The following is a 12,883-nucleotide window of genomic DNA, read 5'->3' on the forward strand; positions in this document are numbered from 1 at the left end:
AACCAGAGGCACATGTGAACCTGAAGGAACACTGGCCGCCCTGGGGACTCTTGTCCGCTTCCCCTGGGCAGACCTCGGCATCAGTGGGTGGGGCTGCACGCGTTCAGGGAGGAAGGGCGAGCTGGTGGCTGGATTTAGGAGCAGGACTGCGTTTTGCTCGTTTTCCGCCTTGTTTCTCATGCGTGTTGTACTCCCCAGGTTGCCCACCTCTCGGACTGGAAACCTTGAAGATCACCGACTTCCAGCTGCACGCGTCCACAGCAAAGCGCTACGGCCTGGGCGCGCACCGGGGGAGACTCAACATCCAGGTACCTGCCCGCTGATCTGCCTCCTAAAACGGAAACCCCGGGAGCCCGGTGCTGTTCACACAGGGGGCTTTGTGAGTCAGCATCCACACAGGAACAACTGGTCTCACTTTATTTTGGTTCCATTGCTAATTGCTATTGTAATGTTGTTGTTTGTGTTGTTAAGTGCTATCGAGTTGTAGGAGTTGTAGAAGACTCTTGTTGTTGTTGTTAAGTGCCATTGAGTCGCAGGCGACTCATAGCGACCCTATGAAGGAGAGTCCTCGATGCTTGGGTGCCTTTCATCCTCTCTCCAGGTTCATAGGGTTTCTGGAGGCAAGCTATTATGGAAGTGGATGCCACTCCTCCTTCCACAGAAGACTCATAGTGACCCTATAAATGAAAGTCCTTAACACACCTGTGTGACTTTCACCCCTTCTCCAGGTTCATAGGGTTTCTTAGAGGCAAGCTATTACGGAAGTGGATGCCACTCCTGCCTCCAATCTTGTTTTAATTGGGAGCTCCACACTGGGTATTGTAATAGAACCCCCCCAAAAAAATTCTCCCCAGGAGCAAAATACCTATTGCCGGATGCCACTCCTGCCTCCAATCTTGTTTTAATTGGGAGCTCCACACTGGGTATTGTAATAGAACCCCCCAAAAAATTCTCCCCAGGAGCAAAGTACCTATTGCCACTTAACTGAGTCCACTTCACAGAGACTCAGTGGGACAGAGTGGAACTGGCCACAGGGTTTCTGAGGCTGTGGTAGGTTTTTGTAAGAGTTGTTCATTCACTGGCTGTCTTTATTCTGTATATTATGCTGTGCTGTCCATGCCTCTCCTCTTACCGCTTCTTTTTTTAGCCTTTTACTGGGGTCCACGTGAGAGGTTGCAGAGCACGTGAGTTTCTCATTCAACAGCTCACACGCTTTCCCTTGGTGAGGTTGGTTTCTGTTCTCTTGATGAAACAGCGCTCCTGCACTTCCTCCCTGGGTCTCCGATTCCATTTGCCCGCCCTTCCCGCTCCTTCTTAACTTCCGAGGGTTGCTTGTGGGTAAATGCTGCCTTTCGGTCTCCAGGGGAGAAGATTCGATCCTCCGGAGATTGTTGTTGCCGCTGTGAACTATCGAGTCAGAACCGACTCTCTGGTGGCTTTTCAGAGGCAGTTAATTGCAGGGGAGGTGACTTCCTGTCTTTCTCCTGTGGAACAGCTGGTGGATTTGAACTGTGTGGCATTGTTTCTTCCATGAGGCCACTTCAGCTCTGTTCCTGTGGAGATCACAGCCTAGAAAATTCTCTGAGGTGGTTTGGCTCTCTCAGGGTCACTGAGAGTCAGAAAAAGAAGAGGGTGTCTGGGAGTGCAGTGGAGGCCCAGTGCAGGAATGGGAGAGGTGCAGGTTCGATTCTCAGTGCACCTGTGGGCGGCCACTACTGTCAGTGGAGGCGTGATTGTTACTATGGTCCATGGTCCTGAATAGGTGTTAGGAGAGCTTTCAGAGTAAGGAAGACCAGGAAGAGGAGCCTGGTGAACCACTTCTAAAAATCCGCAGAGTCACAACAGTCTGGTCCCAGACTGACGTTCCAGTGCACGTCCCAGCTTTCTCCCTGCCTGCTCTCTCCTCCTCTTTGGGTCACCTCTTGTTAATCTCAAAGTGAATGAGTTTCTTACACAGGCCCCACCAGGCCAGGTCCCCCTTTCTTCTTCCTAGTCCAGACCACTCTGGAGACTAAGGTGCACCCGATACAGGCCATGGTCTTTGCAATCACTTGCTATGCATCAGAGAGCTGGACAATGACTAGGGAGGATAGAAGGAGAGTTGATGCCTTTGAGCTGTGGTGCTGGAGAAGAGTATTGAATATACCATGGACTGCTAAAAAAACAAACAAGTTCATCCTGGAGAGGGTGAAGCCAGGCTGCTCCTTGGAGGCAAGGATTCTGAAATTCTGTCTGACATACTCTGAACATGTTGCAAGGAGGGACTGGTCCTTGGAGAGGGATGTCATGCTTGGGAGGGTGGAGGGACAGCGCAGGAGAGGAAAACCCTCAATGAGATGGATTGATTCAGTGACTGGGGTAATGGGGGTAGGTGTGTCGGAAATAGATTGGCACGGGACAGAGCAGGGTTTAGGGCTGCTGTACAAAGGGTCGCTATGAGTCGCAAGAGACTCGACGGCACATAACAACAATAGTCCAGACCCCATGAAATGGATTTGACTGCCACAGGTGCACAGTCAAAATCTGCTCCCCAAAATATATCTCCCCACAGACGGCAGTTCCCAGTGCAGGATCAGGATTGCTCATCTTGTCTCATATCTGAAGATTTTGTAGGTGTGTCAGCTAAGGGGTTTTCATCTGAAAGGATCGTCCTGCTGTCACAACTGGGAGCTGTCCTCACTGCTGCGGAGCAGGGGGCCACTGTTGTCTGCGCCCTGCTGGCTGAGGTTTAGCTGGTGTGGACCGGGTGGTCCAACCCGAAGGCATGGCTTGCAGGCTGGGTTATTGCCGTGATTTGATGCTGAAGGAGCTCAGAGGTCTTGGGCAGGCTGTCCGCCTTCTCTGAGTCCACATGTACAGCCTCTCCTCTGAAAACCCATTAGAGGATCACCTATGAATTAATTCTTGCATTAATTAATTGAATTAATTCAATGGCACAAAGCCATAATAACAGATATACATTGATGCTTACCTAGCTATATACCTGTGTCTATCTCTTCCTATCTATGTATGTCTGTATGTTGTTGTTGTGTACCGTCGAGTTGGAACTGACCCATAGCTGACTCTCAGGCTGCTTTTCAGAGGCAGTTAATCTAATCGCGCAGGAGGAGATTGCCTGTCCTTCTCCCGTGGCGCAGCTCGTAGGATTCGAGCCATATGCTTCAGGATTGCAGTACAGTTTCTTACCACTAGGCCACCACATGTATATCTATATACATGTACATTTGTATTTGGATAGTATCTTACCACTCACAACATTGTACTTTAGGAGAGGTCTTGGAATAGTCTTTTTAACTATGAACACAACACCATTCTTCCTCAGTTTTCCATTCCTGGCATGGGGGTTCATGGGCTCATCGGACTCAGAGTGCCGTGTCTGTCCATTTCAGATGGTTCAGTGAAACCTAGAAGTCCATCTTCATGCATTCCGTTTCGTTTTTGACAGCATCCAGTTTTCTTACATTCATACTTTAAACATTACATCAAGATTCTGAAGAGCAGTGATGTCAGCTTGAAGACTAAGGTGTGCCTGATTTAGGCCATGATCTTTTCAGTCACTTTGCTATGCATCTCAGAGCTGGGCAGTGAATAAGGATGGCAGAAGAAGACTTAATGCCTTTGAGTCGTGATGTTGGAGAAGGGTACTGAATATCCCATGGACTGCCAAAAGAACAAGTGTATTTCTTGGAGGAGGTGCAGCTGGAGTGCTTTCCTGGCGTGCCTGCTCTACTCACGCTCTCTGGTTCCTTGGCGTCTCAATGCTCTGTCCTAGAAATGCTCAGCATGTGTTTCCTGGGGCCATTCACCCTCTTCTACAGCCTAGCAGCCTCTACTCACTCATCAAACACCCCCCTCCCTTTTTAAAAGCTGATCTTGTAATTATAGCTGCAATTATTGTTTCTTCTTCCTTTGCATTAAAATAATTACTTTGTTAAATTTTAAAATTGTTATTTGGGTGAATGTATGCAGAGAAAATTGGCTTTCCATTCAACATTTGGTCCATATTTGGTTTCAAGCAGTAGATTGTAGCTCCCATGATGCAGCCCCGCTCCTCCCATTCCGTCTCTGCATCCATATTCATTCATCCTTTTTCCTACCTCTTCCTTAGCTTTGACCTTTATCCCTGGGTAAATACTGCTCTTGCGTGGCGACCTTGAACAAAGACAGCACGCCAGGAAGCCTAACCACAAACCTATTCCAGAAATCTCAAATCCTGGCCACCCAGCTAGGGGGTGGAAGAAGCCAGAGGAGGAATGACATGCTGTTGGGAGCAGGTGTCCAGGACACAAGTATAGACTTACACAACTCCCAGTGTTGCTCAGTCTTCTAAGTTTTCTTTTTTAATTGATATTTTAATGAAAGTTTATAGAAAAAAGTTATTTTACACTGGTTTATTTACAAAGTTTGCATACATTGTTTTTTACACCAAAGCTTTACCATTTCCTTCACCACCCCCATCAAATTGTGTGACCCTATGATTACCCCCCCCATCCATCTTCACCCCTCTGCTCCCATTCTCCCCAGCTTGGATCCTCATAAACATTCTACAACTATGGTCTTATACAGTATTTGGCTTTATGAGACTGAGTTAGTTCACACAGCATAATGCTCTCCAGTCCCTCTCAAGTTGGGTAGTAATTTACAAAATCATTGTTCGTGTGTGCTGCATACTGTTCCACCATGTGAATGTACTGTAATTTCTCAATCCATTCGTTTGTGGTTGGACATCTGGGCTGTTTCCATGTTCTTGCGATTGTGAATAATGCTGCTATGATCATTGGTGTGCAAGTCTCCATTTGGGCCTCATTTCTCAGGGTATATTGCAAGCAGTGGAAAGATGGGCCATATGTAATTTCTATCTTCAGCTTTTTGAGGAAGTGCCAAAATGCCTTCCAGAGTGGCTGTACCATTTTATAATCCCACCAGCAATGTATAAGAGTTCCTATCTCACCATATACTCTCCAACATTTATTACTTGTTGTCCTGTTAAACTTTGCCACTGCTACTGGGGTGAGGTGGTCTCTTATTGTGCTTTTGATTTGCATTTCTCTTATTGCCAATGATTTTGAGCACTCCTTCATGTGTCTGTTGGCCTTCTGAATATTTTCCTCTATGAAAAGTCTTTCCATGTCTTTTGCCAGTTTATAATTGGTTATCTGCCTTTTTATTGTAAAGGCCATGTAGGATTCTGTAAAGTTTTGATATGAGACCCTTGTCTGAAATGATATGATCAATTATCCCCCGCCCCCCCCCAGTTGGTAGTTTTTCTTTTCACGCTGGTGGAAAATGTTTTTGATGTAATGTTGCTCTTTTGGTCTTGTGTGGTTGATCATTCCAAGGCACGAATGTCTCCCTGGTGTTATCGTGCACCTTATGTTGTTATTATTAGGTGCCGTCAAGTCACCTATGCCTCACAGTGACCTTGTGAACAGATCTGAAGCTGGCCCTCCCCCCAGCGCCCCCTTCATCTCTGATATGCTCCAGAGCGTTGTCGCAGTCCCTGTGCCCATCCGTCTCGTCGAGGGGCGTCCTCCCCCTGGCCCTCCACCTTTCCTAGCGCGATGTCTTTCTTCCAGGGACTGGCCCTTCCTGACACCATGTCCAGTGTGTGTGAGATGAAGCGTCACTATCCTTGTTTCTAAGAAGCACCTTGGTGGCACTTCTCCCAAGACAGACTTGTTTATTTATTTATTTTTTTTTTGGCAGAATTTTCTTTTTTAAAAACAACTTGAAAAAAAAAACCCAACAACTTGACATGTCTTTTAACTATTTTTTAAGGACTGTTTTTTCTTTTTTGAAAAGGACCTTCTTGTAACTCTGTTTCCCCCTTGGCCTTGGCTCTGTCGTTTTTGGAGCTTGCAAGTCATGCACTTTCCCCAAGGAGTGTCTGTCCTGTCATGGCAGAAACACTCGTGGCTTTCTCCTTATTTTTAAGCAGAGAGCTTTGGCCCTTCACTTCAGTTTCAGACGACTTTTCTGGCAAAGAGAATTTGCAAGGTGACTTACATTAATTTAACAGCACACATACAAAGGAGAAATGAGCTTTTACATTTCGCTGGGACAATGGTATGGACAAAGTCCACAGGGACAAGGTGGATTTTTCCTGGGATTAACAGGAGAGTCAAGTTCAGCAGAACAACGGAGCTTCCGCTCTCATATGTGGCTGCTGGTCCGGGGTGCCCACCGTCCTGGCACCCTCACTCGTTGGAAACAGCACTAGGTTTCTGCAGCTTCGGGTATGGTAACAGCCAGATTGGAAATTGGCATTCCCGTCTCCAGGAGCTCATTTCATGAGCCCTTGTAAAGCCACACCTGAACTTTTGTATTTGGTGCTAGGAGGTGATCTGCTTGCTTGTGGGTTGTTTAGTAGCAGTTCACGCTCTGAGACCCCAAGAATACTCTGAGATCCCAGGGTGTTTTAAACGTCAAGGGCTCGTAGGCCAGCACCACGGCCTTGGTGACTTAACCCTCATTGGTTAACTGAACCATGGTCAGGGTGGTGTCCCTGGGTGATGCTGTTACTGGAAAGATTGTGATTTGGAGTCCATCTGTCCATCCAGACACAGATCAGAAGAAATGCCAGGTGGTTTACTCTTGAAAATCAGCCATCGGGGGCTCTGTGGGGCACATTTCTACCCTGACACACGAGGTCGCTGTGGGTTGAGACTGATAGGAACTAACAACAAGTGGAGCTCAGTGGCCTGAGTGGGTAGGCAGTACACTGCTAACCCAAAGGCAGGCAGTTCAAATCCACCAGCAGCTCAGCAGGAGAAAAACAGACCTCCACGTGATTTATATTTTCAAAAAATCAGCTGAATGGTTATGAGCCGGTTCAGCTCAAGGGCAATGAGTTTGAGTTTTCTGAGAAGAGCAAGAGGAGATGGATTGGCAAGGCCGATTGACGTGTGGACTGCACAGTGGGCGTGAGCACCGCGGGGCTGTAAGTGTGGGACAGGGTGGGCCAGTGAGCACCGCAGAGCTGTAAGGAAGGGGCAGGGCCAGCCAGTGAGCACAGAGCCATCCATAAGGGTGGTCCAGGGTCGGCCAGGGCTTCATTCTGTTGTGCATGGGGTTGTTACCATGAGTCAAAGCCCGCTTGATGGCACCTAATGACAGCATTGGGCTAGATGTGCCCTCAGCTGGACAAATCTGGCAGTACTTGCCATTCAGAGGACTCAGTTCATGGGCCGTAAGGCCAGTATGACCATGACAGGTGATCAGAGACGTGCAGTCCTGATGAGGTGATTGGAACTTGGGCCCTGTGACTCTCATCTATAGTGCCCAAGCCCAGTCCTGCCGTTGTTCCTGACTCGCAGTGGCCCCGCAGGACAGAACTGCCTCGCCTTTCTCTCTGAGTGAGCACCAAGGGCCTTTCTGTCAGCAGCTGGGGGTGAATCCACCGTGCCCTCCTCCTGCCTGCAGCAGGGGATTCATAAAGCGGATGTGCAGGGAGAGTTTGGAAGGAGGAGGTGGCATTTGCAGTCACAGGAAGCTTGGGCAGGTCGTTAACACCTCCAGGTGCCTTGGTGGTTGCCTGATTGCCTCACTGGCCCGAGGTGGCCCACGGGTTAGGCCTCACTGTGTTAGAAATGAGTCAGCGTGGCCCCCCTCCAGTGCCTCCTTCATGAGGGAAGTTCTGGATAGAATAATGGATCTGCCAGATCCACCTTGTGCCACCACCGGGCTCAGCACCTCCTTGGTCGTTCCAGGAAGGGAATTTGGCTCAGCACCTTGGCGCTGACACTGGATCCAGGCCTGGTGTCCTGAGATGCTTCCCCCCGCCCCCCTTTTTTGGCTCTTGTTGTTGTTGTTGTTTACAGAAATAAGGTACTTGCTTTAAGAAGGCCAAGGCATGAGGTTGGATGAAGTCACAGCTCAGTCAGAGAACCTTGTACCTGTGTCTGTCCTGGCGCTTTGCACCCCTCTCAAAACGGCTCTCCCCGTTCACAGCCCAGCCCACACATATGATCTCTAAAGTTTCCACACTGATGCATCCAAGGCCCTGGCTTCCCCAAGACGATGCCACCTCCATCCTGGAAGGAAGGATGGGGGCACCTGAGGCATCACTTGTGCACATCTGTCCGTAGCCCCCCACTAGCCCTCTGACCCCAACATCTGCTTGCTCATAAGACCTTCCCAATACCCCAGCTTGTCCCTAACTCTCAAAACCTTCACTGCAGCTCGCAGAGTCCTCTCTGGGAGCTCTGTGTGTGCTATCGGTTGTTAGATGATGCACACAGTTAACCCTGAGTTAACAGCTGGGAGGAGGATGGTTCGAACCCACCCAGAGGAGGCTCGGAAGGAGATCTGGTGATACGCTTCAAGAAGCCAGCACCACAAAGACCTGTGGAGCGTAGTTCCACTCTGCACACCTGGACCCACCGGGAGCCAGAATCGACTGGACTCACTGTGTGCAAACGACTGAGCCCTGGACTACTCACCCAAACACTGGCCGTTGGCACCGAGCTGTCTTGGGAGAAAAGCCTGGTGATCTGCTTCGACAAGATCACAGGCTTTGAAAGGTCACAGGCGTTGAAGGCCTTCTGAAGAAACTGAAATACATGGAGTTGTCATGGATGCTAGTGAATTGGCTTTAATTGGTTACCTGAGTCCTTGGAGAGTGTAGACAGGTAAGGGCTCGGCTGATAAGCAGAAGGTTGGTCGTTTGAACCCATCCAGAGGTGGCTTGGGAGAAAGGCCTGGCGATGTGTGTTGGGAAGTCCACATCTGTGAAAACCCATCAAGTGCACTTCTACCTAAAACACACAGGAATACCAGGCACTGGGCATGGATGGGCAGCAGAGTGACTGGGCAGTGACTGGGCAGTGCTGTCCGTTGCCTGCAGAGGCAAGAATAACCACAATGGGCATAGCTTAAAATCAAATAATGCCACACTTGTTCCTATAAAGGGATTTTGTTCTGCTTCTGGCTTCAGGAAACTGCCTTGGAGATATTGTTTGAATGCCAAAAGGCTGGTGTTTGGAATATTTGGATATTTATGGGAATAACAGGACCCTGTATTTTAAGTAACCACTTCCCTGGAAAGTTCACTATGAGTATTTATATTAATGAATATAATGGGCTGTTCTTATTCTCAAGACACTTACGGCATAAACATAGGAGAAGAGCTAAGAGAAGAACATACGGCAGACGTGGAAGGGAGGTGCATGTATGAGCGGCCCCCGATCAAGGTCATCTGCTTCAGGTGTCAACGCCGTGCCACCTGCTACCTGCCAGCCACTCTGCAATGCTCGGTTCTCTTTACTGTGTGAAGTCAGGCAATGAATAAGGATGGCTGTAGAAGAATTGGTGTCTTTGATCCATGGTGGTGGTAAACATTATGGCCATACCAAGGACTGCCACAAGAACCACATGCCCTGGGTGCTCTTCGGACGTGTTATCAGGAGGGGCCAGCTCCTGCAGGACATCATGCTTGGGAAAGCAGAGGGTCAGGAAAAGAGAGGAAGCTCTTCAAGGAGGTGGATCGATGAGGCGCTACAGTGGTGAGTTTAGGCACAGCAACGATTGTGAGGGGACACATGGGCAAGGATTCATTCTTTGTGCACGGAGTCGCTGTGTAGTGGAGCCCGGTTGTCAGCATCTAACCACAGCGACAACAGCATTTCTAGTGGTGCGTGTGGTGGAAGAGCCCTGCTTTGGAGATGAGGAAGCAGCGGTCTGAGAGGGAGGTGCCACCGTGACCCCTCTGCTCATGGACGCAGAGCTGCAGCTCCAACTTAAGGTTTCTGCTGCAGATGAGCTCGCCCCCTCATCACGCTGCAACTGTGAGATGGCCTTTGCTGTCCCCAAGCTCGTGGCCTCCCTTTGGTGTCCATCTTGGCACTGTTCTCCTGACTTTCACCTTGACCTTCCCATGGTGCTTGCTGGGACACCCCTCCACCCTGGGGAGTCTGGGATGCAGTAGCGTGCACTTCCCTGGCTCCCCAGCTCCTCTCTTTGATGTGTGTACAATGTCTGGTCTTATTGGACTTGCTTATAGTTGAGTAAATAATTGCTTATTTTGAGAAATAAGCTTTTAGTTCATAGATATACAATTACAATGACTAAATGTCCAGATTGTCATTGAGTTGGATTAGAATGCTGATGTGAAATGAAAACTTTGAATTTCTTTTGCTATTAATCTAGTTATTTCCACTATTTTTTCCCTACGCAATTGACAAATGGTTTATGATATATTTAGTTTATTTTGCCATAAAATATTTTCAGTCTCACACTGTAGGTATTAGTTGATTTCCTTGACCAATGTAAAAAAAATATAGAATCCAAGTTTTGTCCTAAAAATCAGAATCACTTTTTTGTTATATTTTTTTATGTTAAATTTTAATTTTTATTAGTTTTAATGAAAGTTTACAGAGACTTAGGTTTTCTAGTCATTCATTATTGCACTTTTCTCCTCCTCGCTGTCCTCCCCAATTCACTCTTCTTCTTGAAAAGATAAAGAAAAACTCTCTCATTGTTATGCAGTCCCTCTCTCCCCAAGTCCATTCCACTATGCAGCCTTCACTCTGGACTTCTGTAGTGACAAGAATAGCCATTCATATGTCCTTTTGAAACAGTTCTCTCTCTCATCTGTTTCAACATAGTATACATCATCCCTCCCCCCTTTTCTGTCTTCCCTCAATCCTGATGTCAGTCCCATTTTGTAACAGTGGCCCTATGCAATATTTGTCCTTTTGTGACTGAGATATTTCACTCAGCATAATATCCTCCAGGGTCATCCATTTTGCATAATATTGCATGAGTTCCTTGTTTTTCAATGCAACATAGTATTCCATTGTGTGAATATACCAGAGCTTCTCTATCCATTCATTTTATGATGGGCACTTGGGTTGTTTCCAACTCTTTGCTATTGCAAACAAAGCCTCAATAACCATGAGTGTGCATATATCTGTTTGGATGACATTTATGGTTTCTTTAGGGTAAATTTCCAGTGGTGTAATTGCTGGGTCAAATGGTATTTCTACCTGCAGCTTTTTGAGAAAGCATCATACTGCCTTCCATAGTGGCTGCACCATTTTACACTTTCACCAACAGTGACTAAGGGTTCCAGTTTCTCCACAACCTTGCCAGCATTTGATGTTTGCTGTTCTGTTAAATTTTGCTGTTCTTACTGTGGTGAGATGATATCTCATGGTTGTTTTGGAGTATCACTTTTTGGTTGACTTTACTGGCTATTATCTGATTTAAGACAAGGCTCCCTGCCGATGTTTGGCTGGTGCAAAGTTAGTGTACTTGGCTGCTTACCTACTAATCTGCCCAGAAACACCTCATAAGAAAGGCTTGGCGATCAACTACTGAACGTGAGCCTCCTGAATCCTGTGCAGTTCAGCTCTGCCCCCCTCATGGGGTCACCATGACCTCCCTTCCACCCAACAGCAGTAGATGAGAAGGAGCAGAAGGACCCACTGAGCTACACCCGGGCACGTGTACTGAAAGTTTACCGTGGGCGTTTATTGACAACTGGTAGTCAGACTCCACTATGGCAGTTCCTGATAGACTATCGACTTGAAGAATAAGGTGCGCCTGGTCCAAGCCTTGGTCTTCTCAGTTGCTTGCTATATATCTAAAAGGTGAACAGTGAGTAAGGATGTCTGAGGAGGAGTCGAAGCCTTTGAGTTGTGGTGTTGGAGAAGAGTACTGGATATCCCAAGGACTGCTAAAAGAACAAACAAGACTGTCTGCAAGAAAGTGCAGCCGGGACGCTCCTTGGAGGCAAGGATGATGAAACTTCATGTCACGTGCTTTGAGCATGTTGTTAGAAGGGGCCAGTGCTTGGAGGAGGACATCATGCTTGGAAAAGTTGGGAGGGGGGAGAGTTCAGAGAAAGAAAGGAAGACCATCAACAAAATGGATCGACACGGTGATTGTAACAATGGGCTCGGATATATCAGGGAGGGTGAGGGTGACAGAGGAGAGGGCAGGGTTCAGATCTGTTGTTGACAGCGCCACTAACAACCACAACACAATTCAAATTCCATTGTCACAGTTTGTCATAATTACTCAATTGTATATAGTAAACAGATGTCCCACTTAACGTTTTTAGCACACTATTCCCCTCATTTGTAATCCAGAAAGTTTTAGGTATCACTGCTAAGATTTTCTTTCTTTCTTATGACATATTTTTAAAAATAGCTCCCACTTGATTCTGTACCTGTCAAAATAGCCCTGGGCTCTGTCTGCAGCCTGGCTCCACTAACCCTGTTATCCGGGAATCAGGAAATGGCTCCAGCCCCTTGGAAAGAACTTTTTAATTTGCTTCCAGATGTTTGTGTATGAAAGTAGCTCCTGTTCATGAAATACACACAAGATAGGTCACTGGCTTCACAGCCACAGAGGGATTTTGACACTCAGTGTTTCCTATATAAATTATAAAAAAGTCTTTCCAGGATGTGAGCACACTTCTCATCTTAAACACAACACAGGACAAAACAAAATCAAACCCATGGCTGTGAAGATGCTGTCAACTGCTGGTGACCCCGCGTGGTGCATGGTAGAATTGCTCTATGGGGGTTTCTTACCAGGAATATTTGGGGAGGAAGCTCTGATGGCGTAATGGTAAGGGATTACGCTGCCAATGCAAAGGTTTGCAGTTTGAATCTACCAGCTGGTCCAAGGAGAAAGATGGACAGTTTCCTCCCTTCAGTTTACTGCCTCTGAGAACCCACTGGGCAGTCAGCTGTGGGTCAGTTCTAATTCCATGATATACAACAATAACAATAACAGTCTCTAGGGGAACGGTTGGCTGGCCTTTTCTTCCTATAGCAAGTGAGTGGATTTGAACTAGCAACCCCTGCTGTTATGTGTTGTGGAGTCAACTATAACTCATAGTAACAATGGATCTGAACACTGCCCTCTCTTGCAC

The 12,883-nt window shown here is 47.4% G+C and overlaps 1 protein-coding gene across 1 annotated transcript in view; it reads left to right on the plus strand.

Annotated features, from left to right (window-relative positions):
* The window catches only part of CPXM2 (carboxypeptidase X (M14 family), member 2), a 197,881-nt gene that overhangs the window by 113,471 nt on the left and 71,527 nt on the right, over nucleotides 1–12,883 (plus strand). The window contains exon 9 of the mRNA XM_006880142.1: nucleotides 199–308. Within this exon, the coding sequence (XP_006880204.1) occupies nucleotides 199–308 (110 nt within the window). The remainder of the gene's footprint in view (nucleotides 1–198; nucleotides 309–12,883) is intronic.

The sequence above is a fragment of the Elephantulus edwardii genome, unplaced genomic scaffold, assembly GCF_000299155.1.
Source record: "Elephantulus edwardii isolate Elephantulus edwardi_28Jun2011 unplaced genomic scaffold, EleEdw1.0 scaffold00006, whole genome shotgun sequence".
Classification (NCBI taxonomy): domain Eukaryota; kingdom Metazoa; phylum Chordata; class Mammalia; order Macroscelidea; family Macroscelididae; genus Elephantulus; species Elephantulus edwardii.